We start from the raw sequence: 25,950 nt of genomic DNA on the forward strand, positions 1-25,950 counted from the left end.
ATAGCCTAGCCAGGGGATAGTGCTGACAGGGCTTGTCTTTAGCACCCTGTGTCATTAGAAATGGGCAGTTGCTGTCCTGAGAGGGTGTTTGGGGGGATTTTATTCCACATCTGCACTTGCTGCTCAAGACTCTGGCAGATTTACAAACCACAGCTTGTTACAGCAGTACTCACAGAGGTCAGGCCTTGTCCTCTGTGGTCCATCCTTTTCAAACTTCAGAGCTAAAGCTGAGAGTCCCAGGGACCGCAATTAAATTTCCTCAAGGGAAGGGAGATAGTTTCAAATTTGATAAAATAGCACTTTTCGCAAGAGCAACATCACTTTTGATAAAACCTTGTCCAGGAAGGGTTTCCTAAGTATGAGACAAACTTTAAATGCACATTCAAAGTATTATTTGAATATTTTACACGCATTTGATTAGCATTTCTTTAAACGAAGTGGAATGACTTCTTCTCTGGAGCAGTTTCCCCAGCTCAAGCCCAGTGATATGGGGCAGCCAGCAAGGTGCACAAGAGCAGGTGGTGCTCACAGTTTTATTGTCTCTTGCTCTGTTTTTCTGCTCTGCTCAAACCTGTAGCCCTCTCCCCACCCACCTCCATTTCTCTCTGAAACTTCAGAAGATGCTGGATTCATCCTGACCCAAAAGGGAAAATGTCTTCAGTTATGCAGCAAAAGAAAGCAGCTTTCTTAGCTGTAATGTGATCTTGGTTCCTTCCCAGGCACCAGGCAGGAACAGAGGGTTTGGAAATTGCCCCTCTGGCCATTATCTGAGCTTTGCAGCATTTGGTGATTGAACCCAGATCCCACATCTCTTCTGAAGCTCCACATCAATTTACACTTGTTCCTAGAAACCATTACTGTCCTGTGAGCTCTTAACCCTGCAAGGATTGAAAACAGAGCTATTCTGCTCATTTGAGCTCTTTTTTTTTTTTTTTTAAATTATTATTTTATTTTTGCATGGGGGCAGATCTTAGGGTTCATTCCTTTTTCTCACCATCTGAGGATTAAGCCCAATCCTGACTGTTATCCTACCTCGCTGTCATTTACATGCTGAACCCAATGCCAATGTCTTTAATCTGAGCCCTTACAGCATTTGGAAACGGGCCATGCCCCTTGTCTGGTATCAAAAGCATTATATTAATTTGGGATTCATTCCACAAAATGAGGCTGTCAGCCAGGCTCCTTAGCAATTGGATATTGAACCCAGACCTCGTGGTTGTCTTCCAAGTTATATGCCAGCTGGGAACTCAGCCCACAATCCATGGCTGCCAGCCAAGTTCCTTATTGGCGAGAGATTGACACCAAGCCCCCAGACTGCTATTTCTGTATGGTGGTAAGGACTAAACCTAGCTCACGTGGTCAGCATAATCACCTCTGCGTTGGCAGTGAAATGAAAAATCTAGTTAAAGACTTGAATGAATATTGAGGGTTAATGTTCAGCTGCTTAAAGACCAGGGAAGATGACAACAATTCCCTTGGAACAAGGGCCCCTCAATACTCTGAGGGGAATAGCCCAAGATCCCCATCTGTCATCCAGCTGGATATAAAATCCAGGTTCTCATTAACACACAGTGCACAGCATTTCTTTACTGGCTGGCAGTATTAAAGCTAGTTCTTCCAACTTTCAGGTATTCTTCATATGGGATTAAACTAGATCCCTTTTCTATAGCACTGTTAGGCTCTGCCAAAGCACTTCGTGTCACTCAAAGCAGACCTCCAATGCTGCACTTTGCCTTCGGAAGCCTTTACCCCCCTGTAGAGCAATAAGGCAGCCTGAGAGGTAAAGGTGAGCAAGGGTCAGTTCTGCACACCTTCATCCTCTCTGGGGGAAATAGGGAGCCTGACCAGGTAAAGGGAGCATTTCAGGTGAAATGTGTATCTGAGGCAAGCAAGCTTTTCTATCCTGCCAATAATTTTGCCTGGGAATTCTTCAGCGTCTTTACATGGTTTGGTTTTACTGCATAGCAAAATGCTTCAGAAGACTGAATTAAAACCAAACAGCTTCCCAGCTGGGATGGTCATCATAGGAATGCAATTTCCAGCAACTGTGTGGGTTTCTTGGTAGCCTCAAAATCTTTAAAATTCTCTTTATTCAGCAACTTTGAAGGAGTGGTTTAGCATGCAGCAAGAATAGGAAAATCTTCCCATGATCCAGGGAATCGAGCTGGATGTTATGGCGTATACAGACAGTAAAGGATGTTGCTTTCCTCAGAACTTGCAGTCATGGTGAAGGCAACTCTTTGGTGTTCTAGCTATGCAAGTTGTGGATGTGGGGCTCTGGTTTCTGTGAAACCCCACCATGACTGGGGATGGAATCCATGGGAAGATTTCAAGCCACTTTTACAGACCTGTCCCACGGGTCTGGAGTCACTATGATTGCCTGTTGTACATCTTCTGATTCATATTTTTTGCTAAGAAAAGTTAAGTTCTTGCCACACACATGTGGTTTTATGGGATTTTCGTCCCAAGAGAGCCAGTGCAAATGGGATTCAGCTGACAATGGTGGCTATTTGTTTGTAAATAAATTTCCATAATTTCCACTTGCTCATCTATAAGTGGGAATACTTTTCCCATTTATTGCTCTTGACAGCCATCTTACTCATCTCTTGTCTGAACACTCTGTACCACCCTTTCTGCCCCTTCCCTGTAACACACCCTCTGAGCTTGTCTTTGCTCTTTGCCAGGTCTTTCCCAACTCATTTCCTTCTCTATCTCCTGCTGGGTGCTCAAGGGACATGGGATGTTGCTGGCTTCAGGGCTGGCAACAGGAGCTCTTTGCAGGGATGCTCCAGGCCTTGCTCAGAATTGCTGGGTAATGGCAGAGTCCACCAATACTCATGAACAGTTGAAATTGTTATTTCTAGAACTGCTTTTTTGTTGTTGTTAGCAACAGAAGGGTTCGTCCTCTGTTCATTTCCTTGGTCTCTTGGCTAACCTGTGGGAGTGCAGCATGTCCTGCCTGCTCTGTGCTCAGCTCTCATCCCATCCTCCTCAGCACTGGCATTTGCCATATGAGCAAGAGACAGACGTGGTGAACAGTGGGGATGGAGGGAGAACAGGCTCTTCTTTCCTGTCTTCCTGGTTGACTTCCCAGAGTTATGAAAGCCCCCAGCATGCTGTGCCATGTCCCACCACCCCTCAGCCCACTGGCTGATCTCAGCCTCCATCTCAGAGTGCACATGAATTTCCACTCTTGGTGCTAAACCCTGCCAAAGCAGAATTCCTGAAACAGAACAAAAAATATGGATGACTTTCAATCCCAGAGATATTGAACTGTCCCTCTTACTAAATGTCAGTCAATACTGTGTTCTTTATAAAGTCTCTGGCATAATGTTTTATTCAGTGACTAAAACTGGAAAGTCTTTCCAATTATTTTGAACTGCCAGATATGTTTTAATGCGCCTCAGATTTTACGTTGGCATGCCAAGGAGCCAAGTGCCATCCATCTTTCAGCACACTTTAAAATTTAGTCTCATATAAAAAGGAGAAAAATGGGAAAGAATCCCAAAGGATGTACTTGTCTCACCATTTATGGACTCCCAGGTACCTTCTCCTGCATTCTGAAATTGTTTGCTGCCTCCTGTGTAGGGTGAGAGATCTGTGTAAATAGCCAAAATCTCTAAATCCTGTGCAGAGCTTCAGCTGAGGGCAGGATCATGAGCTGATCTTCATTGGCTGCTACCCAGACATGCATCACTGGGCAGTGTTCCCTCTACAGATGCATCATCCAAGCCTCTGCAACTACGGGTATCAAAGACTGAGAAGGCCCAAATAACTCCTGATCTCTTTTGTGCCAGGGCCAGTGGACCTCTCTCTCTGCTCACTGGCTGCTGTTTGTTCCAAACCCACCGAGGTGCCCATTGATGCTGCATCCTGCCAGCCAGCACTACTGCTAGGTGTGAGGGGACAGAGCACAGGGCTTTGCTCTATGCTGCCTTGGTTAGCTTTGCTCCAACTATGTCAGCACTACTAAGTGACAGAAGCTAACTCTCAGCATCTTTCTACCTTCCTCCCAAAAGCCTGCTGCCTCTTTTTTTCATCTCTTTTTTTTTGCTTTATTCCTTCTCCCTGAGCTCAGCAGCACGTGAGTGCTGGGTGTGTGCACCTCTGCACCGGGCAGAGGGGGAGAAGGGGCAGGGAGAATGTCTTATAAATCCAGTTCTGCTCTATTAAGATTCATTCAATGGCTGTTTCTATTGAAATGCTTTGTGAAAGCTTTGCCTAATGATCTGTTAGCTGGGGAAAGGTTAAATCCGTGGAAGTTTTTCTGCATTTGATGAAGAAAAAACAGTGCAATTATCCAGAATTCAAAGTGAGTTTTAGCCAACTGTTAATAATACTGCGAATCTTCATGTTCTCATTACTCAGAAGTAATGTGGCCATCCCTTGTAATGGCAATAAAATATTTATAGCATTCTCCTTTGACCCTGTTTGTATTTACAGAAGGCTGGACATCACTCAAGGTCTTCTAAATACACTTCTTTTTTGTGCTTTAGCCACCCATGACAGTATTCTTCTCATCCAACTTCAGCTGTCTGCAAGAATGATGTCCAGTTTAAGGCAGTAACCTTGGAAGGGATCAGACATGCCCTTTAACTGCTAGCAGCTGGGTGTCTCATGCAAACTGTTCATCAAGGCTCTGCTAGAGTCACTGGAGACATTGGTGCTTCCAAATTCACACCACCCTTGGAAAGCTGCCAAGGATAAAGATAAAGGGGGCTGGTACCTGGTACTCTTGGTACCAAAAGTGCCTATATTAACAATCTGGTTTGATGCAGAGATAGATGTATTGGTAGTTTCCTGCCCTTTACAGCCTCATTGCTGTCTGGGTCAGTTTGTGCACTGGGAGACCGCCGGAAACCTGTAGGAGCAACCCTCAGACAGCTGTGTGCTTCTTCTAGCTCTGTCTCCTGATCAATGAGGTCTCCACCTTGCAAAGTCATGGCAGAACATGAACTACGTATGGCATCTCTGTGTCCAGGAACACAGAAACAAAGCAAGTGTTGTGGGGAAAATACAATTTCACAGTTGCAGACCTTGCCCTGGAATAAGCAAATGGCTTGTTTCCTCTGGTGGATGCATGGCAAATCAATTCCTAGTCCTCTGCAGAGGCTTCTAAACATGAACCAAAGCCCTTCCTGCTGTACTTGAGAACTGCAACTGGTTTGCACCAGTGAAAAGGTTTCATTTCTAGCAGAGGAACTGCAGGTAACATCTTTTTACTGTCTTCTTGTTGTCATTTAGGTGTCTATCTTATCCTCTTTAAATGAGCCTCATTTCAAGTGCAGCTTTTTGCCTGGAGGTCTAAAGTAAACGAGTATTAAGTAACTGTATCTGTCTCTAATTCACTAAACATCCAGAAAAACAGCTAATGTGCCTGAACCAGTGGCATGAATACATTAGATTAATCTAATTCAGCTACTTTTCACTCCAACAACCAGTAGCATTTAGAAAAAGGCTGTGAAAAGGATTAGGAATGTCTTTTCTACATTTTTGCTTTCTTTTCCTTTCCATGGCTTTGTTGTGTTCCATTAAATGTTAGCTATTCAGTTAGCTTTTTTCCTTGACCCTTCTTAAAACATTGCTTTTAAAGTAAGCTTATTCTTCTCAGACCTCAGAGCTGGCTCCATATTCACCAAGGCTTGCAGTGTCTAGGGAGGGGGACAGGATAAAAACAGACGTATAGACCGTGAGCAGCTTGTCCCATCCAGAGCTGGCAGCTCTCAGGTGTCACTATCTTAATTGCACCTTGGTCCAGCAGTGCAGGCACAGGGAGACTCAAAGCATCTCCCCTGGGCTTAGAGCAGTTCCCTGAGCATGCAGCCACCTCCTCTCCATCCTCTTCAGTGCCCTTGGCCATGGTGGTGCATGATATCACTTTAGTACCATGGCAAGTCTGATGTATGTATACTCCACTGATTTATACCCCTCTTTATTGGAAATGTTTAAAGAGACTCAACACAAGCTGCCTTCATCCTTTAGTTTCACAGCAAACACCTAGTAGTTGCTCTTGGTGTACATATTTCTCACTGCAGATCAGTTTAGATCAGGGTTACCTCTCTTGACAGAGAGAACATCATGTGCAGTCATGTCAAAGCCTTAGAAACCATCAAGGTATAAGACCTAAATGGCTGCTTTGCTGTCCACAATCTCTGCTCTCCTGTCAGTAGATTGCTTTAGTGTGATTTGTTCTTGACACATTCCTGTGGCTGTTGATCATCTCCTTATATTTTCTAAGTGCTGACAAGAAGCTTGATTATTTGTCCAAGTATTTTTCTGAGACCTGAGGCCAGTCTGCCTACTCCATAATTCCCCAGCGCCTCCTTCCCCTCTTCTGCAAACAGAGCCCTCAGTCTGCCCTCCCCAGCCCCCTGGAACCTCCCCATCCCTGGTGGCTCCTCACAGTTAAGTGGCTGCATCTCCAAGGCTGCTTCAGGAAGCTTGCCGAGTGTCCTGGGATGCAGTTCAACAGGCAGGGATGATTGAAAACACCACAGTTATCTCATCACTCTCTAACCAAATCTCCTCTTGCTATTGTGTGGGTTTGTATTCTGCAAATGCTGGCGTTAGCTTTGTCAGGCATTTAATTGTTTTTTAGTTTTAGGGAAGATTGGAGGAAAAAAAGGCAGTCATCATGTTGGCTCTCTCAGCACTGCCCTGTGCTAATGTCACACCTCCCTGAACAGCGGGTTAGTTCTTTCTTTGGTCTCTACTTGTGCTGCTGGCTGGTGCCTCACTGCTCATCAAGATCACAGTGAGATGCCAGGCAGGGAGCTTTTGGGGGAGCAAGTAAGACACAAATCCCACAAAGACCTGAGCACCCCAGAAGGGCCACCTGAGGCTGTTCCAGGTGAAGAGCCCTCCTGTCCCTGAGCTCAAGGGGTGGCACAAAGCTCCTCTCCTTGTGTGCAGAGCAGAGGTTATCCAGGTGTGTGGTGCATGCTTCAGAGGCTCTGCTGGATTATTGCTGGGGCTTGGTTGCTGCACAGGGGACTGTGGGAGCAGAGAACAGGCTGTGGCAGTGTGCAGGGGAGCTAGCTGTGAGCTAGAAGCCCTGGGGCAGTGATTTCTTCCTCTTCTCCCCAGCACTGTGGGGAGCTTCTCTGAAAGAGATGCAAGGCAGGATAAGCACAGGAAAGGCTGAACTGTCCTTGCCAAGTGCAGATGAAAAGAGATGTTATAAAGTCACTTGTGTCTGGTAACATGGCCCCTAGCTCTGACACGGTGGTGGAGGGCATCCAAGTTTCATGCTGGAAGGAGATGAGCCCACACCTGGAATCCTATCCCAGTTTCAAAGGTAAGGTGCATTTCTGTGGTTACAGATGTCATGGGGTTGGCATTTGACTCATCCTACACAGAAGGCAAGGTCTATTGGACGGCAGGATCATTTGAACCTCCCTGGAACTATCTGTCATTTGAATTACAAACTGTTTTTTGTTTTTTTGCCAGCCAGGTCTCTAGACAAACTCTATAACTTTGCTGACTGCTCTGGCCTTCACCTGATCTTTGCACTGAATGCTTTGCACAGAAATCCCAACAACTCCTGGAACAGCTCCAATGCTCTCAGCCTGCTGAAGTACAGTGCCAGCAAGAAGTATAACATCTCCTGGGAGCTGGGCAATGGTGAGTGTGGGAACAGGAGAGCCACGGGAATGGAGATGACTGTAGCAGAAAGGTATTCCCTTTTTGGAAGAGGATATTTACAGATCACAGGATGCTTTGCTAATGTACATTCAGAGGGATTTAAAGGTGTTGCTATAAGGCAGCACCATCTCTAAGACAGACTTGGTATCTGTTAGAACCTTAGCTAGATGTTTCCATCACATGGTACTAAGCACATGAAACATTTCTGCCCCCGGCTGCTGGGCATAGATGGTCTTGGGATGAGTGAACCAGCAGCTGTATGGGCTTGTATGGTGGCTGCAGTGCCAGGGTAAGTGGGGGACCCTATGAGGACACCAAGGTGCAGGTCTTTCACCCAGCACACAGCAAAATATACATGGAAGGAGATACTGACACAGGAGACCAAGTGGTGACCCTCATCCCCTCCTCAGAGGCTCCTTCTGCTGATCCTCAGAGCAGGCAGGCAGCTCTGCAGAGCTCAAGCTGTGCGACAGCGTGTGAGCTGTGTGTCTCTCTCCGGAAGCACGGATGAAGGAGCAGAGCTGGCAAGCCTTGCTTGTCTATTTTTATTTTCCCAGAGCCCAATAACTATCGGACCCTGATCGGTCGCTCGGTGAACGGCAGCCAGCTAGGGAAGGACTACATCCAACTGAGAAGCCTGCTGCAGCTTATCCGCACTTATTCCAGAGCAAACCTCTATGGGCCAAACATTGGGAGGCCCAGAAAGAACGTCATCGCCCTCCTGGAAGGGTAAGTGCTGTTACTTTGATCAAGAAGAGATGATCAAGCAGCTCCTCCTAAGGCTGATGCCCTTTGCAACAGGTAGATTTGCTCTTTGGGTTCCCAGTGTCCAACAGCTGCCAGAACAGCAAGGCTCTTTGCAGCTCAGCCACTGCAGCACCAGGGGCTTGCAGACATGGTCATCTGTGCTTCTAAACGTCTGCAGAGGTCCCTAGTGGGATTTTGGGCTGGGCTAATTAACACTCTCCCAAGTATTGCCAACATTTCCCAGTTACTGGAAGACTGAGGTGCCTGCCTTGTTGGGATGTGAAGATAACACAATGGTATGGATGCAGGCTGCTGCACGCCTCTGGGTGCTGGCATCACTTACCTGCATAGATGTTGACACAGAGTCCTCCTGGACAAATTGCTTTGGTGGCTTCTTTGTGCTTTCTCCATCTGTGCAGAGGAAGAACCTATAATAACTTTCTTCACTGGTGAAGCCCTCTGCTTCCTCCTAGGAAAACTGGCATGTCTCTAGTTTGGGGAGGCCAGAGGTGGAGAAAGAATGGTGACAGTGAGAGATGCAGACACCTGGAGGTGACATTGGACAGCTACAGGAACCAGGGAAGTGTGGGGAGCCTGCTGGCAGCAGGAATTGTGACTGTGCAGCTCAAAGACCATATAGCAGAGGGGAAATTCCCTGCAGGACCGTAAACAGAAACTCCAGTGCAGAGGGCTGGGCAGGGGGAGGTGTGGAAGGGACTCTGCTGGGAGCTAAGCTGGGTCTAGCATTCATTAACATCTGCATGAATGATCTGGCAGAAACAATAAACAGCACACTGATGCAGTCCCTGACGGGGTGTGTAGGGAGCCAGGGCCAGATTCTCAGCCCTGCCGCAGCAGTACAAAGAAACCATAAACTGGTGGGACCAGCTGTGACACCAGCATCCGTCCCACTGGAGGAGGTGGGGGAGCAGCCCCTGTGCCCACACCATGGCTGCTGCCGGGGCCTCGCAGGCACATTGCTCACCCGAGCTCTGGCATACGGTACAGCAAGGGGGGAGTTACAAAATGTTGTAGTAGCCTTGAGCAGCAGGAAATCTATTAGCACCGGGAGGAGTGGGCTGAGTAAGGAAAACAACAGGGATGAGAGCCAAGAAGCTCTTAGAGAGAGGGAAGTCCTACTGCTGGGTTTGCCCTTCGTGTGCTGCAGCCAGGTCCCGGGGAAGAGGGGATGGACGAGTGAGTCACGTGGCTGGGGTGGTCCAGCAACCCTGCATGGATGGACCTGGGCTGTGGCTGATGGTGACCCTGAGACCCAGGCTGTAGTGTACAGTTTGATGGAGGGGATGGCATGAACACCATCTTGAATGAAAGGAAAGGAAGGTAAGAGCTAGGGTTTACACAGCCTTGGTGTCAGGATGGTTGGGGCTCTCCAGTACCCCCCATTGGTTTGGAAGAGCCATAATGAACATCCCTGCTCTCCAAGCTATAGTCTTGGAGTTTCTCTGCTGCTGGTCTGCCAGGGTGATGCTGATCCACAGGCACCCACAGTGATTTCTCTATCCTATGGAGAAACTTCATTTCCTGCTCTCAGACCCTCACGTCATGGTGAGCTGCACGTGCCTGCGTGGCCTTACAGCCCACAGGGTGCTATGAGACAAGAGCTTCTTGTCTGTCCACATAAAGACCCCATTATTACCAGGCAAGGCACAAAGAGGAGAAACAAGTCTGATTACACAAAGAGCTGAATGCTCATTTGCAGCATTTGGAAATGGAGTTTCAAAAGAACAAACAAATAAACCCCAGTTCCTAAGCTGCTTGACAGTGTGAGTTTTATTCTCAGCAGCCCCCTGAGATCTCTTCACTACTCTTAGTTAGAGCTACCAAGAGCACTGCCTTCTACAGCAAGCATCACAGAACCAATCAATGAGATATGGCTCAGCATGTGCCAGGGGCTGTCACAGCCAGGACATGCCTTTGGGGACCCTGAAGGAGCCCCATATGCTCAGCAAACAGGAGAGAGGAGAAGGAATTTAGAAAGGTTATCTCAATGGCAAGCCTGCTGTCTGCCTTGCTAGACCACTATGAGTGGTCTGCTTCATGCTTGTAGTAGGATGGAGGCCCCAGAGCAAACAAATTGTATGCAATTAATAGTCCTGAGGATGTGGAATATGCAAAGTTCTGCTTATTTTAAAAAACATAATGAACAGCAGAAGTCAACCAATTAGGAAGAGATATGCCAAGTGGAAGATTATGACTCAAGTTTGAAGTAAGGTTACAGGGGAGAGATGATGCCCCCCAGGCAGAAGTTGAGATGGGTGGATTAGTCTGCCAGGCAAGCAGTGCCCTGTTACACAAAGTGAGGAAGTGTATTTTGGGCAGTAAGTAATGAAAATTAGCTGAAGCTGGAAAGGAGAGTTCAGAGAGGCCCAGGAAGTGTGATCTCTGATAGTAGGCACTGGAATTAAATGGTCTTCGGGAAAGCCTCTAGAGTTATTAGAGATGCTGAAGAACTCAAAATAGTTTCATTGTGAAGTATTACCTAAAATTACATTTTCCTGTTGCATGCTCTGTGCTCCAAACATTGTAGTCTATTGTTTAACTGTTATCTTAAGCAACAAAGTTAAACTTCCTTTTTTTTTTAAACCTTGTGCTGCAATAATTTTAATGTCAACAGGAATTGAGCATTGTACTTTACCCATCTTTGGTGGGAGATTGACACCTCCAGGGCAATTCTGACCGGATCCTAGGACTGTCTTCCAGCATGGGGTGGGACTGACAGGCTCAATGATGAGTGTAGATCGGGCACCTGAAGGTCTACAGCATGTAGAGGTGCATGTACGCTGTCCCAGTGCAAAGCCTGTCCTTAGGCAGGTGAGCCCAAGCTGTGCTGGATCAATCCTGTGCACTTTCTGATGACAGAGGTAGGATATGGGGAGGGGAAGAGAGCCCTGGCTGAAAAGCAGCAGCATGGGCTGTGCATACCCTTCACTGCTCAGTTACTGCTCCTGAGCTCTTCCACCACCCTGCTCTGAAGGCTGAGGCCTGCTGCATGGGAGCCTGGAAGTGGTGTCTTGTGAATGAACAGGTGCAAAAGGGAATTTCTCCAGACACAACCAACAGTTGAGTTTGATGAGGTGTTAATTAGACCATTCATGCAGCCTGAGCTGTTGGAGAGCAAACCATGTTAGCTACCTACTGTGCGTGTGGGTACAGGAATCCTAAAACTGCTCAGAATTTGCATGGGAAAAAACCCAAGAGATTCTAAGGAGTTAACATAGATTTTAACATCAGATCAGGAATCAGACACAAAGGTCAATGCATGACTGAGACACAGATTCAGTGCTAGAAAAGAAGAAACATGAGCGAAGTCTGTTAGGAAGGAGATGCTATTGTGTTAAAGCTCAGAACATTTGATACAAAACTTGGGCCAGCTCATCTTAGCAGGTGTGGCTAGGGGCTCTCATTACCTGTTGTTCCTTGGCTGGTGTAGCCTAGTTTTTGCCATTGGACACTCCAGGTTAAAACCTGTCACAGTCCTCCCAGCCCTGCTCCCTGAATCCACAAATCAGCCCCAAGCTCAGGTTCTTTTGTTGGTGCTTATGTGGTAAAGAGGTGTTAGCTTAGACCTTATGAAATAGCACAGGTTGTACACAGGCAGAGGCCAGAACAAAATCAACCAAAATCCCAAAACTGGGAGAGTCTTTGTTTGTATTTTCATGCTGACTGCAAGTCAGCACACAGCAGTCAGTCCAAGCATTGTGTTTTATCCATGGCATTCTGGAGCAGCAGCCAAAGACAGTGTATGGACAGACCTCATTTGTTTAAATTCATCTAGGAAAGAGAAACAAGGAGAGCCTGGAGTAAGCAGTATCTGGCAGAGGGAAAAACTCTGGGTGGGTTTCAGGGAGAAATGTAGCTATTTGTCCTCTTGCTGACAAGGACTTCTGCTCTGTTTAACACAGGTGACTTGGAAGGACTCTGTTTTTTAGAAGCTCAGTTTTGACTGTTTGACTTTCTCTTAAAAGTACATCCTTGCTGCATTCGTCCAAGGTTCTTCAGTTATGTTGCAGAAGTGAGTGTGTCCCAATAATCAGAACCAGAAGCTTCACTCTTACCCAAGCTACCTCAAGGATGGTGGCACAGGCCATGCAGGGACACTGAATAGGTACAGAGCAAGAAACCTGTGCAAAAATTCAAGCCTCAAGACAAGCAACATTAAGCTAATGATACAAAAGGAAGAGGAGGTCACTGCAAGGTGAACTCAAGCTCTGGTACCATTGAACTTATGAGTGAATCCATTCACAAATACATTGAAATAAGGTGTAAAGGATATGATGAGGTATTTTGTGGCTGATTAATTGCAGGGTCAAGGATCTGAGATATAAGCAAAGGATATAGGTATTGCTCTTTCAGAAGAAAAGGGTTAAGATAGCTGTTGTTGCTGAAATGTCATCTGGAATGGATCTGTGGCTGGAATGCCAAAATCACCTGTATACGAAGAACAAAATGGGTAAGAAGAGATATAGATGAAATTATGCCACTTTTAAGTACACAGTGTACTTTCATCCTGGTTGCTATCTGCAATCTTAGTCATTTAATCTCAGAAAAGATGTAATAGAACCAGGAGAGTTAGAGGTAGAGAGGCTGAGGATGTGCTGAGATGTATGATGTCTTCACATGAGAAGAGATTTAAATAGGCTCTTTCTCTTCAGATCAGAAGACAGACAGGTCAGAGGCAATATTATGGATGCCCATGAGCCTGTAAATGAGGTGGGGTTTTTCCACAGTGCAGAAAGTAGTTTGGAAGGAAGCTTTGGAAAGAAGGAGGAAGCTTTTCCACACAAAATGCAATGGCATTGTAAGATTGTCACAGGTTACTGTGGAGGCCAGAGGTCAGTATTTAGAAAGGGACTGGACAAAAAGTGGGAAAAAGCACTAGTGATAATGTAACATCATGGTCCAAATGGACCTTCTGAATCCCTGGAGTGCAGATTCCCAATGCTGTGTGGGGCAGTCTTGGACATAAAGCCCTCTTTGCAAGAAGGCTTGTGAAGCCCTACAGTCGATCAGATTGGTGGAAGAAAGGTGATGTGGAGAAGAGAGAGAATTGAAAATAGCGGCAAATTTCTGTGTAATCCCCACCAAGCTCTGCTTCTCAGGTGAAATCCCTCTCTGAACTCTACTCAAAGTCTTTGCAGCAGGTGGTGTGAATTGGGTCTAGTACATGTCTCTGCTGCTTCAAGTATTTGATGGTACTATGGGAACTTGAAGAAGTTCATAAGTGAAGCCTGTGAATAGTGCACCAGCATATTCAGAAACAAGATAAAGCTATTTCTGCCCACTGCTGTTGGCTCAAATGCCAGAAATCTGCCACCCAGCTCTAGGGATCCACCACGGCACCACAGACAGGCTGGTGTTGCTCCTACATCAGGGGCTTGAGGGAGGTCAGTTTGTGTTTGTAGTACTGCAGGGAGTAAAAAGTAAAATAACCCATGACGTCCAGCACCTAGGAGTCAGACAATGATACTAAACCACCTGGAGCCTGTGTAAGGATAACTTGCAGCTGCATTCTTTGTTACAGGATCACCTTTTTTTTTATTTAAAGGATGACAATCTGGATTTACCTGCATAGGAAAGAGATTTACAAATGAAGGTAGCTTGTTAATGTGTCAGGAATAAGCCTAGGAAGCTCCAGTGGCTGGAATCATAGAATCATAGAATCCTAGGGGTTGGAAGGGACCTCGAAAGATCATCTAGTCCAACCCCCCCTGCCAGAGCAGGGCCACCTGGAGTACCTCGCATAGGAACGTGTCCAGGCGGGTTTTGAATGTCTCCAGTGAAGGAGACTCCACGACCCCCCTGGGCAGCCTGTTCCAGGGCTCTGTCACCCTTACAGTAAAAAAATCTTTCCGGAAACTGAAGTCAGACACATTCAGATGAAAAATAACACACTTGGAGACTAACTAACCATGGGGAGCAATTTGCTTGAGATTGTGGTAGGTGCTCTGTGATTGGCAAGTATTGAATCAGGACAGGAGATCTATTTCAGAGACATGACCACACTCAGGTTGAAGTTGCAGTCCTGGGAGATATGGCTACGGGAGGTACTCAAGGAGAGGTTGGATTTGAGCCACAGTTTCACAGTATGGAGTTGTCGTGTCAGAACCATCTTGTGGTGTTGCAGCCCTCCTGCCCTGCTCTCCCACAGCTCATTCCCAACCTTTGAGGTCCTATCCTATGTTATGCCAGTATTACCACTCCCGGGACAGAGCTGTGAACTGTTTGTGACTGAATTAATGTTAAATTACATTTTTCTTGGTATTTATTTAAAAGCAAGTGTGAGCCTCAGTTCTTATTTAACACAGGCCCCACAGGTACTAATGCTGACATGAGGTGCTGACACTCAGGTAACTGCAAGGCTAAAGAGATGGATATATCCCAGCTCAGTGATTTTGTTTAACTCTCAGTATGACAAACTCCCTACCTGAGGTTCCAGTTCCTTCATGTGCCTCTGACATGTTCTGTTTTCCCACCTAGAGATGCTGCCCCAGCAGACTGGGAGGACTTTTACATTTGCCCAGGTTTGTGATGACTGGAAATCCAGCCAGGGATCCCACAGAGCCATGTCCTGGGACTGCCACCCATCTGAGTTAAAGGGCACGACTACAGTAGTTGCCCACATTGCCTGAACAGCACAGGCTCAGCTTGTCCCACTGCTCCTGACAGCAGATTTGTTGCACGTGCACTGTGCCATCAATTGGTGCTCACAGAGAAAGGCCAATCTGTAGGAAAATGGCAGATTTACTGCCCCAGCCCAGCCCATCTGTGCAGCACATGTGCAGGGATCTGAGCCCTCACGGAAGTGTCTGGTTTGCTCAGCCTGTGCTGTGCTGCACATATGTACATCACACAGTCCAGGAAATCCTAGATAAAAATGTGCCAGTGCTTTTCATATGGGCTGTATGGATCTTTGCTGGCCTTAAAATCTGTGGTTTGAGCAGCACAGGTGCTACAGGAAGAGAGAGATTAGTAACACCTCTATTCCTAAAATGAGGGTATTTGGATACTTGTACACCACTGCATCTCCACTTGTCCTGGGTTTTCATCTCTTGCTCATGCAGTGCCACTTGTTAGCTGTTGAATTGCTCTAGGTTCCCTTTGGAGAGTAGAGACCGTTGCTCAAGTCATCTGGGGTGCTTCAAGCACAACTTTACCATTAAGGCAGGACTTGAAGTTTTACAGGAACTTTTGAACTTCATCTTTCAAAAATCTCAATAAAAGAAAAAAGAAGGAAAAAGAAATTGAAATAAAAGCAGACATGGAAAGCAAAGTTTGAGTTAGATCTATTATGGTAAAATTTGAAAATGGCCAGAACTAAACAATTTATTTCACTCTTCTGGAGTCAGAAGAGAAACACTAAGCAAGTCAGGGCTTTTTCTCTCCTGCTTCTGGTTTGTATTGAGTGATACCTGTGTCCTAGAATAACATTTTTTCAGAAGCTTTTTTAAAAAAGTCAACATGTCTCTCTGGAGACACTGGAGACAGGACAGCTGGATGTCCTGATTCTGCTGCTCCAGGGATGCTGTCGGTTTTACCAAGGGTCTGCTTTGCTTTTCAGTCCCTTCTCAAAGTCCACCGTAGCATGTGTGTTTGCTACAGGGCTGTGGGCACTATGGAAGTGGTGAGGAAAACCAGTGAGCTTCTTCCTCTGAACTCAATCTGCTCATGCTTTTGGACTGTGAATGGAGAGTGCCAAGCTGAGCCTGAAGAGGTGATTTAGTGACATCCAGGATGGTTCATTTTGAAGCCAGAACAAAAAGCATTTAAAGTTAGAAAACATGCTGGGGTGATCTTCAAACCCAATTGCAATGTATTGAACTTTAAACTCCATATAGGTTGTGTGCATAATTTCAGTTTAGAATTCCTTACTTCACTTTTGTACACTCTGTTCATTACCTTGTAGGCAGCAGTTCCTGTATTGAGCATTTAAAACCCAGGAGACAAGGTTTTTTTATCTGTTTGGCATATTTCTGCATAATTCAGTTTGTAGAACAATATTTGCAAAATCCCTTTTTCTCCAGATGACCCATGTGTGTTACAGGGAGCTCTCACCTCTCCCCCTGGCTGCACCATTCCTGGTCCAGCTGGTCTCCTTGCCCTGCTCAGCTGGAGAGGAACCACCCCCAAACTATTGCCCTGGTACTGCCCTCCAGGCCTGACCCCAGGAGAGTTTATATAAAAGCATTTCTGAAAGATGAGCCAGGGAACTGAAGCTTGCAGCACTGCTAAGAAGCAGAATCAGGGATGCATGGTTTTATGGCATGTTATTGTTTTTCCATTTCTAATTGTATCTCTTCCCTCTCTGTCTGTAGGGATTTATTACTGCTGCCTTTGCCAGTGTCTTCATATGCTTCACAGAGTCCAGCTGCCCTTTTGTCTCAGTCTGTAATTGACCATCGTCATTAATTTAAAGTCAGAATTATTGTTTCTGAGCTATATTTAGCCTGAAGTTTGCTGCTCTTGTTTCAGACCTGATTAGAGGCTCGTGTGCAGGAAAACTTGCTGTTCTTCCCTACCATGGCAACTAGTTTGTTAAAAGGTCTCATTTTAGAATCATAGAATTTTCAGGGTTGGGAAGGACGTTTAAGATCATCTAGTTCCATCCCCCTTGCTATGGGCAGGGACACCTCCCACTAGATCAGGTTGTTCAGAGCTCTGTCCAGCCTGGCCTTAAAAAATTCCAGGGATGGGACTTCCACCACCTCTCTGGACAGCCTGTTCCAGTGTCTTGCCACCCTCATGGTGAAGAACTTCTTCCTAACATCCAATCTAAATCTACCCTCTAGTCTGAGGTCCCCCTCGTCCTCTCACTGCTGACATCCTAAAAAGTCCCTCACCAGCTTTCTTGTAGGCCCCTTCAGATACTGGAAGGCTACAATAAGGTCTCCTTGGAACCTTCTCCTCTCCAGACCCAACTCTCTGAATAACCCCAACTCTCTCAGTCTGTTTTCATAGGAGAGGTGGTCCAACCTCTGATCATCCTCATGGCTCTTCTCTGGACACACTCCATCACATCCATGTCCCTCCTGTTGAAGGGGTTCCAGAACTGGATGCAGTACTCCAGGTGGGGTCTCAGGAGAGCAGAACAGAGGGGGACAATCACTTCCCTTGACCTGCTGGCCACACTTCTCTTGATGCAGCCAAGGATGTGGTTGGCTTTCTGCGCTGCAAGTGTACAGTGACAGCTCATGTTGAACTCCTCATCCACCAGCACTCCCAAGTCCTTTTCCTCAGGGCTGCTCTCAAGCCAGTCACTGCCCAGCCTATATCAGTGCTTGGGATTGCCTTGACCCAGATGCAGGACCTTGCATTGGTCCTGGTGAACTTCATGAGGTTGGCATGGGCCCACCTCTCCAGCCTGTCAAGGTCCCTCTGGATGGCATCCCTTCCTTCCAGTGTGTCAGCCGCACCACACAGCTTGGTGTCATCAGTGAACTTGCTGAGGGTGCACTCAATGCCACCTTCCATGTCACCAACAAAGATGTTAAACAAGACAGGTCCCAGTACTGATCCTTGAGGGACTCCATTTGTCACTGGCCTCCACTTGGACATGGACCCACTGACAGTAATTTTTTGGGTGTTGCCATCAATCCAGTTCTTAATCCACCACATGGTCTATCCATCAAACCCGTGTTTTACCAGCCTGGAGACCAGGGTGTCGTGTAGGACTATGTCAAAGGCTTCGCTCAGGTCCAGATAAATTATGTCGGTTGCTCTTCCCTTGTCTATTGATGTTGTGACCTTTTCATAGAAGGCCACAACGTTTGTCAGGCATGATTTGACCTTGGTGAAGCTATGTTGTATACCCAATCACTTCTTCATTATTCTTCTGCTCCAGCAGTGCCTCCAAGATGATGTGCTCCATGATCTTACTGGGCACAGAGTTGAGACTGACCAGCCTGTAGTTCCCTGGATCTTCCTTCTTTCCCTTTTTGAAAATAGCAGTTGTGTTTCCTCTTTTCCAGACAGGGTTATGCTTTCCCCTTTTCTCTTCACACACCTTCCCCTTCCCTCTCCAGCCTTAATTGTGGGGCTGTCCTTGGGCAGTTGGGGTTGCAGGACCCAGTGCCACTTACTTCCATGTCCTGGTGGAGTCAGGACAGCTGTGTGATTCTTGTTGTGTTCCTGGGATCCCCATACACCAAAGAGCAGCCTGAGACAATATAGCATCTGATTATTTCCCATCACATTCACTTGCTCAAGCCAGTCTATTCTGTCACACACATACATTATTGTGTCCAAAATGCATCAGCTGTGCAACACACGTTACACTACTGAACAGAAAAGCAGGCCAGTCCCATTGCCATGTGCTTCTGTGTGTTTTCATGTCTCTGCCACTATGCATAAGAACAGAGTAACTGCCTGGGCTTCCTCCTGGGAGCTGCAGTTTTTGAAGCTGCAGTTTGGATTGCTGGACTGGAGAGGCAGGGAGAGACTGGGATGGCAGCAAGCTTGTGCCGTAGGGTTCTGGGAATTGCCTTGGTTTTGACATCAGCAGCATAAGCAGGTACACCTGGTACAAGTCTGACTCAAATAGGAGCTGTCTAGAGGAGGTGTGTTATCTTTAAGATAGCTGGGTCATTAGTCTTTACTGATACATACACGCAACTCCCTGTAAACCTGTGCGTGGAAGTGCTGTGGCTAAGGACAGGAGATTCAAAGTGCACCCAGATTGGAATCACATCAGTTTGCTAAGAAAGAGAATCAAAACAGGGAAGCATGTAGTAGTGCTTGTCCAGCCTTTCCTCCCATTCTCCAGTGCTCAGGGACTTCTTTACACTTAATAGCTTTGCTAGTTTTTTTATTCCATTTTTTTTCCACTTGCCCAGTCCTTGCTTGAGTCCAGTGAAGGAGTTCATCAGTTTAAATTCACACTGGGTGAAGATGTGTCTCCATTTAAGATGGGCATTTAAAACTTTTCCTGAATCACTGTTGAGGCTTGTTGCAGTCATATAATAAGTATAATTTATTCTTTCCATTTAAGGGTGCAAAGGTTTCATTAGATAGGGTCTGTGGGTACAGTGACCACCTTTGCTATCCTCTAAGGTAGGATGGGCATCCGTTGTTTTAGAATTCCTGTGACAATGTTGGGTTTATATGGTTTCTTCCTCTGTTTCCTATAGGTTCATGAAAGTGGCTGGCAGCACGGTGGATGCTGTTACCTGGCAACAGTAGGTATTCAACATTTCTTCTATTTACCAACACTAATTGCAGTGATCAGATGGGGCTGGGAGCAAAGCTGATGTGCTGTCTGGGTGTCAAAAGGGCAGGCATGTGACAGCCACCTCCTCTGTCCTCCTACTGCATTTAAATAGGTGAGAGGGGCTCTGTCCCTCCCTCTGGAAGCTCTCTAACAAATACTGGAGGGGATATATTAACCTTTACCACTACATCTGAGACAGAGGCTAAAAATACCACTGCTGGCATGCATGACCTGCCTGATTGCTGGAAACAGAGCCTGTGCTGGGCAGCTGAGTCCCTGCAGGCAGATGGGAGCACAGGCAGCTCCAGTGGTGGCCAGGGTTAGGACAACAGATAATCAAAACCTGCATGTGACAGACATATGGGACTATCTGCAGGGCCATTTCCTTACAAGATCATTGTCTTCCTACAGCCACTGGTCTGAGCTGAGCTGGTCTGGCCCTCAGGAAGGAAAGGCTGCCCATTCCCCCCTGGGTTTTGTAAGGATGTCATGCACTGCAGATGGTGCTGTAGAAGCAGATATTAATGGAAAGGAGGTGAACATCCAAGATCCAGGCCCAAGTGGGGATGCCAGAGATGTTGTGTTCCTACATGTGAACTTGTGCTGTGGTTCAGAAGAGTCAAAGCACTAAGTAGCACTAAGTGTGACAAGTGTGACAAGTACTCAGTGGAGGGAAAGGTTTTCTTATTTGGGGGAAAATCCATGAACATAATTTTCCTCCTCTTATTTCCAGCTGCCCCAGTTTGCACACTGTGGCCAGAGGTAGGTTCCCCATCAGGTTGTGAGTCTGCAGTGGGAGTGCAAATGCAAGTGCAAGCGTGTGTCAGTGTGCATGTACAGCAGCAACCACCAGAACTGATAGAAAAAGGGGTTGTGGGACAGGTAGGACTCTCTTCTGCTACAGAAAGAACAGAGCACTTCAGAGAATAGAAACTTCAGAGACAGGCACTAACTGGAGCAAAAACCATGGTGAGACCATAGGGTCTCAGGTCCAAGGTGGGCTTGTGTGTACTGCTCACAGGGCTTTTTCTCCAGACTGGTTCTGTGCAGCAGCCCTTAGTGGGGTGCTCAGGTTGCTTTGCTGCAGTGTAGCAGCATGGTTTGTAAAGCCTGTCTCTTGTAAAGCCCACCTGAAGACCTCCTCTTAAAAAGAGCTTGGGGGTTTTAAGACATGAGGGTTTCTTGCAAGTGTGGTCAGTGTCTCTGTGTTGGTGGGTGTTAACCAACCAACCAACCCTGTGCTGGTTGGAGCCCCCTGCAGAAGCAACTGCTGTCATCTCAGAGTGGTTTCCAGTCCCAGCATCCAGCAAGTCCCGTTCCTCAGGGACTTTAGCTGGCCTCTCTGTGCTGCAATGTTGTTGGCTGGGGTGTTCGGTTCCTGGAGCTTCCCTTTCCGACAGCAGCAGCTTGGTGAGATGGGGCAGTGGGGCAGCAGAGCCTTTAGAGTAGGCTTACAGGCTCATGCTGTGCAAGATGATCTGTCTCAGCTGAGAGTTTGCTTTTCATGATTACATGATGTGCTGATCACATTTACTTGGTCCAGGAATTCACTTTCTGCAACAGAGCTTGATTACTGGGCCAAGCCCTTGGTGGAGTTGAAGGAACAGATTTCCAGGCTTTAGATGTGGGATTTTGTCCTGCTGTGCAGGGAACCATCCTGCATGTCTGCTTTGAAATACAAAGTGGTCGGCAGCTCTGGTGCAGAGGGGCTGGGTTGCAACAGCAGCCTGAGAGAGGGAATGCTGGGGCAGCTCCCCACCAAAGTGAGCAGAGCTGGAGCACTGCTTGCTGACCCATTTCCACCGCAGCATAGGAGCCACTTTCCCAGCTCTGATTTGCAGTTCTGGAGATTGCACTTGTGTGTGTTTGCAAGGACTGGCAATGGCTACAGCTCTGAGCTGGGCTTCTGTACTGTTTATGAATAAATGTCAAAACAGTGTCTCATCCCTCTGCTCCAAACAGCAAAACAAAACAAAACAAGTTCATTTGTATCCAAGAAGAAAATTATTAGCAGGAAACTAAACTGCTGTCTAACTTCAAGTATGAGCATTTTTGTTCCAAACCCTAACGTTCTCGAGGGATATCGCTTATAAATTTGTCAAATCTGTTATTCCTTTGAAAAAGCTGTGCTCAATCCAAAGAGGGAATTGAAAAAAGGAATACAATGCAGGGATCCCTATTCTCTATGTGAAAACAGAATATATCTGAAATACAGCTGACAGAAAAGTGACACTGCATGGAAATGAGCAAACTCGCCAGCCTCTCTGAGCATGGTTTCACTTACATATGTAACTCAGCATGTGTGCCTCCCTCTTCAGAAGTAATGTGTTGTTGGAGAAGGATGTGTGAATGGCTTCGAAACACTCAGGGAATTTCCACTACAGAAGGGTGTGGCAGGTGGGACTGACAGTGGCTCTGAGAGTTTTGGCATTTCCCTGATCATTTAGTTTGTTTATTATATTTGGTTATGAGTAGATGCTCAGCTTATTGCAGGCCCCTTCAGTCCTTGTCTGCGGGTTTCCATTGCTCGGGAACCTCCCCACAACCATCTCTTGGTTCAGTGCTGGTGTCTTCACACATGGTGAAGATTCATCGCCCACTTAAACCTGTAGCAATGCCCAGTCCTGTCCTCAGGCATGCTCTCTCTGTCTGTACAGCTGGTTCTGTTGTGCAAAACTCCAAGTTTTGCATATTTAATGGGCAAATCCTTATGCAATTCTTGCCTCTGAAGCACAAATCCTTATTTAATTACAGGGAAAGTAAACGTTTGCATTTTCAAAGCCAGTAGACATCTATCCTTCTGGCTTCTTGGAAAACGCCTCATTATCTTCCAAGATGGAAAATCATCTACCCTATGTAGCAAACCAGAGCACATGGATACGTGGGAGACGCTGCTGAAAATGCTTTTGGTTTGGGTGACTTCTCTGGCTTAGACTTGTTGAGTGTGCAAGCAGAGTTGCTCGTGGGGCAGTAGCTGCAGGGTGCAGATTTCTAAAGGGTACCAGGACAGAGTTGCCCAGCATGCACACTCAACCCCAACCCCAATGTACATACCACAAAAATATATTTGGGCTTGCATGAGCCTGCCATGAGTTCTCAGAGCATGATGTCTTCTGTGGTTGTGCCTCGAGGAAGGGATTGCATAAAGGAATTACTGGCCCATTTTCACCTGTAAATAAACCTGGACAGGACAGCCTGCCACTGGCTTGCCCTTCTGCCACGGTTTAACACTGGCCCGGCAATTAAACCAAGTAACAGACGCTCTCTATTAATCTCTCTCTCCTCCCTGATAAAGAAAGAGAGAGAATAAGGGAGAGAGACTTATGGGTTGGAAACTAAAGTACACAACTGTAATGAAACAGTAATGATAAATAGGAAAAATTACTAAATATATACAGATATACAGGAAAATTGATACCACATTCCTTCCTCCTTTTTCCCCCAATAACTCTCACATCGCCACCGGGGCTGCAGGGCAGCCCTGGGAAAGTCCAGGCTGGACTCTTGGAGTCGGCAGCAGTTGGGAACTGGAGGCAGGAACACACAGATATGGGCTGGCATGGATCAGGAACACAGGCAGACGAATGAACAGATGGAATCCTCCCAGGATGCTGAAGGAAACAGGGAACGAGTGAAGGAAGGGAAGCAGGAAAGCAGGAAGGGCAGGAAGCCGGAAGCTGGAAACTGGAAGCTCTTGTGATCCCTCAAATTTATATTGAGTATGACGTGTATGGGATGGAATACTCTGTTTGGTCAATTCTAGCATCTATCTTGTCTGTTCCTCCCCAAAGGAGGGCTGCAGGTGGGACCTCTTTATTCCTTCTGGAGGGCAAAATGTTCTTCAGAGCTGAGCAGTGTCCTTGGCTCTGCATACCAGTCTCTAGCAGTAACTATAAACATCAAGTGTTATCAGTCCTAGAAGCAGACACCGTCTGAGAAACTTGCTGTTAATTTCAGCAAGTGCAACTACTTACAAGAGACTTAGCTGAAAGCAAAAGTACAAGACAGAAAATCACCTTTATCCTGGCCCAAACCAGGACACCTTCTTTCCACTGTCTGATAGAGAGCACATTCCCTGGCAGCATAGTGGCCCTGGCCACTAACATGGTCCCAGGTGATGCTAGGGCATGGCCAGGGAGATGGCATGGGCTAGAGACTGCTCCCACCAGTGGGATGCACCTTATCGGGGGACAGAGAAAGACATGGGTGTGAGTTGTATTTTTAGGGACAGGGTGCAGCCCCCAGTCATTCATCTGTATGAGTACATATACTAATTGACTGGAGGTAGGCAGTGCCTCTTCCCTGTGCCCTCAGGTCTTTAGATAGGGTGAGCATCCCATCTCTCCTCTACAGGGGAGTGGTGGGGCTGCCTGTGTCCTGTGCTGCAGATGGGGCTCTGCCCTCTCCTCCAGGGGATGCTCAGGGATGGGAGCTGCCTCTGCTGGCAGAGATGTTTTGTTTCATGGCTACGATGGTAGTACAGTGTCACACTGATGGTGGGGATCTGCCTCACTCAGCATCCCTGGCAGGCGGGTGCCCTAATTCCTAGCAGACTATCCCTGTAGCAGCAGGCAACAGAGTAGATCCGGAAATTCCTGAGCTTTGGGAAGTGGGCTTTAATGTAATTAACTGCAACAGAAGAAGAGGTCAGATAATAGGGGCAAAGGTTTCTCTTTAAAATGAAAGGAGAGGTAAATGAAACCAGCTGCCTGGGAACCAGTGCACTGCCTTCATTAAATATGGGATGATGCTCATGGCCCCATGCAGCAGATCATGGATCTTTTGAGAAAATCATTGTAAAGGCAGTGAAAGCACTGGAGGATAAAGATGTGTAGCCTCAGGTTCACCCAGGTGCCTGACACTGCCTTTCTCTGGAAGGGGTGTGTACACCCTGGCCTTGCAGTCCGCCCGAGAACAAGGACATTTCTGTCTGGCAGCAGTGCTCAGCCCTACCTCCGTAGACCCTTTGGCAGCAGCTTTTTTGGTGTACTGTTCCCAGCTCTTCTCTTTATGTCTGGAGTCTCATGCAGTGCCAGCCAGGGATGGCAGCCAGTGTTTCTTTGCTCTGTTACAGATACCTGCCCAGCCCTTGGCAGTCCTGCCACTTCACCAGGCTCTGGTTTTGTCACCTCTGAAGTGATATGGTCACATCTCCCTTTCCAAATTGCAATCCCGTCCCAGGTTCCTACAGCATGTTCAAATGGGGATTTTAGAAATGGGATAATGTGAATGGAGTGGGAGGACTGTCTGCAGCTGTGTATAGGTAATAAGGCACCCAAAGTGGTTGTACATGGCCTTTCCCCTCAGATGTACATCTCATCTGGGATGAGATGTTTCTAGATCCCTCCTTACCTTGGCTGGCTTCTCTTAAGTTCCTGTAGATTGTCTGTCTACAGAGGTAATGGCATCAAACTGGGAGACACAGTAAGTTAGCTCTGCATGCAGGAGGCCTTATCTATTTTCTCCTGTATTATGAGAAACAGCAGAGTCTGTGCCCATGGTGGATGTGTGTGAAATCTCATAGGCTCCAGGGCCAACTCTGGTGCTGTATCCTACTCAGAGGCCCACTGGAAGATCTGTCAGACTATGCTGGAGCTGAATAGCTTGCCCATGAGCTACACATCCTCTGCCTCTGTCAGAGACCCCTGTCCACACCGGTGAGGGTCTGCCCATTCATCTGCTCTGGCACTCAGAGCTCCCCAGCATGGGGAGAGGAGGATGTGGATGCCGCAGCCTTTGGGGCTGGCTCAGCCCTGCTGCCTGTGCACTGTGCTGCTGCCTGGGGAGGTACTTGTCAGCACTGGAGCTCTCTGCAGCTGCTGCTGGCTTTTTCAGAGATTGGAGAGTTGCGACTGTTCAGGATCACTATTTTTTTAAAAAAAGTCAAGTGCACTGAGTCATTGTATATATCAGCAAAGCTGCAGCTTTTGCTCCTGGGAATAATCCATGCCTAATGAGTGCTTCTCCTGTTTTAAATGCCTGTCAGTTGTTTGCATTTTGCTCATTTCTATACTGCCTGACTTTACTGTCAGTAAAGGTCTCAAAAGGAAGTGCCCAAATGTCAGTAACAAAGCCTGTGGCTCATTCTTTCCCAAGTGGCCTGATGCCAGTGAAGACCTCATTGCTTCTCTCTTCCTTGCAAGCCATGTGCAACTGTGGCCATTTTACCTCTTTCACAATCTGGGAAGGTTGAAAGTACCAGACTTCCCAGTTTGAAACCAGGTTGAAACTTCCCAGACAAATCTGCAAGAGATCTTTGCCCATATTACAGAAGCTCCGCTTAAATACCCAAACCCAAGATGCTCCCCTCCTCACTGCCCCAGAAGATATGCCAC

The 25,950-nt window shown here is 46.9% G+C and overlaps 1 protein-coding gene across 1 annotated transcript in view; it reads left to right on the top strand.

Moving 5' to 3' along the window:
- Window positions 1-25,950, top strand: part of HPSE2 (heparanase 2 (inactive)) — a 110,222-nt gene that overhangs the window by 64,429 nt on the left and 19,843 nt on the right. Inside the window, exons 4-6 of the mRNA XM_030453633.1 lie at window positions 7,450-7,623; window positions 8,202-8,373; window positions 19,536-19,583. Coding sequence (XP_030309493.1) covers window positions 7,450-7,623; window positions 8,202-8,373; window positions 19,536-19,583 — 394 coding nt within the window. The remainder of the gene's footprint in view (window positions 1-7,449; window positions 7,624-8,201; window positions 8,374-19,535; window positions 19,584-25,950) is intronic.

Source organism: Calypte anna, chromosome 6, assembly GCF_003957555.1.
Source record: "Calypte anna isolate BGI_N300 chromosome 6, bCalAnn1_v1.p, whole genome shotgun sequence".
Taxonomy (NCBI): Eukaryota; Metazoa; Chordata; class Aves; order Apodiformes; family Trochilidae; genus Calypte; species Calypte anna.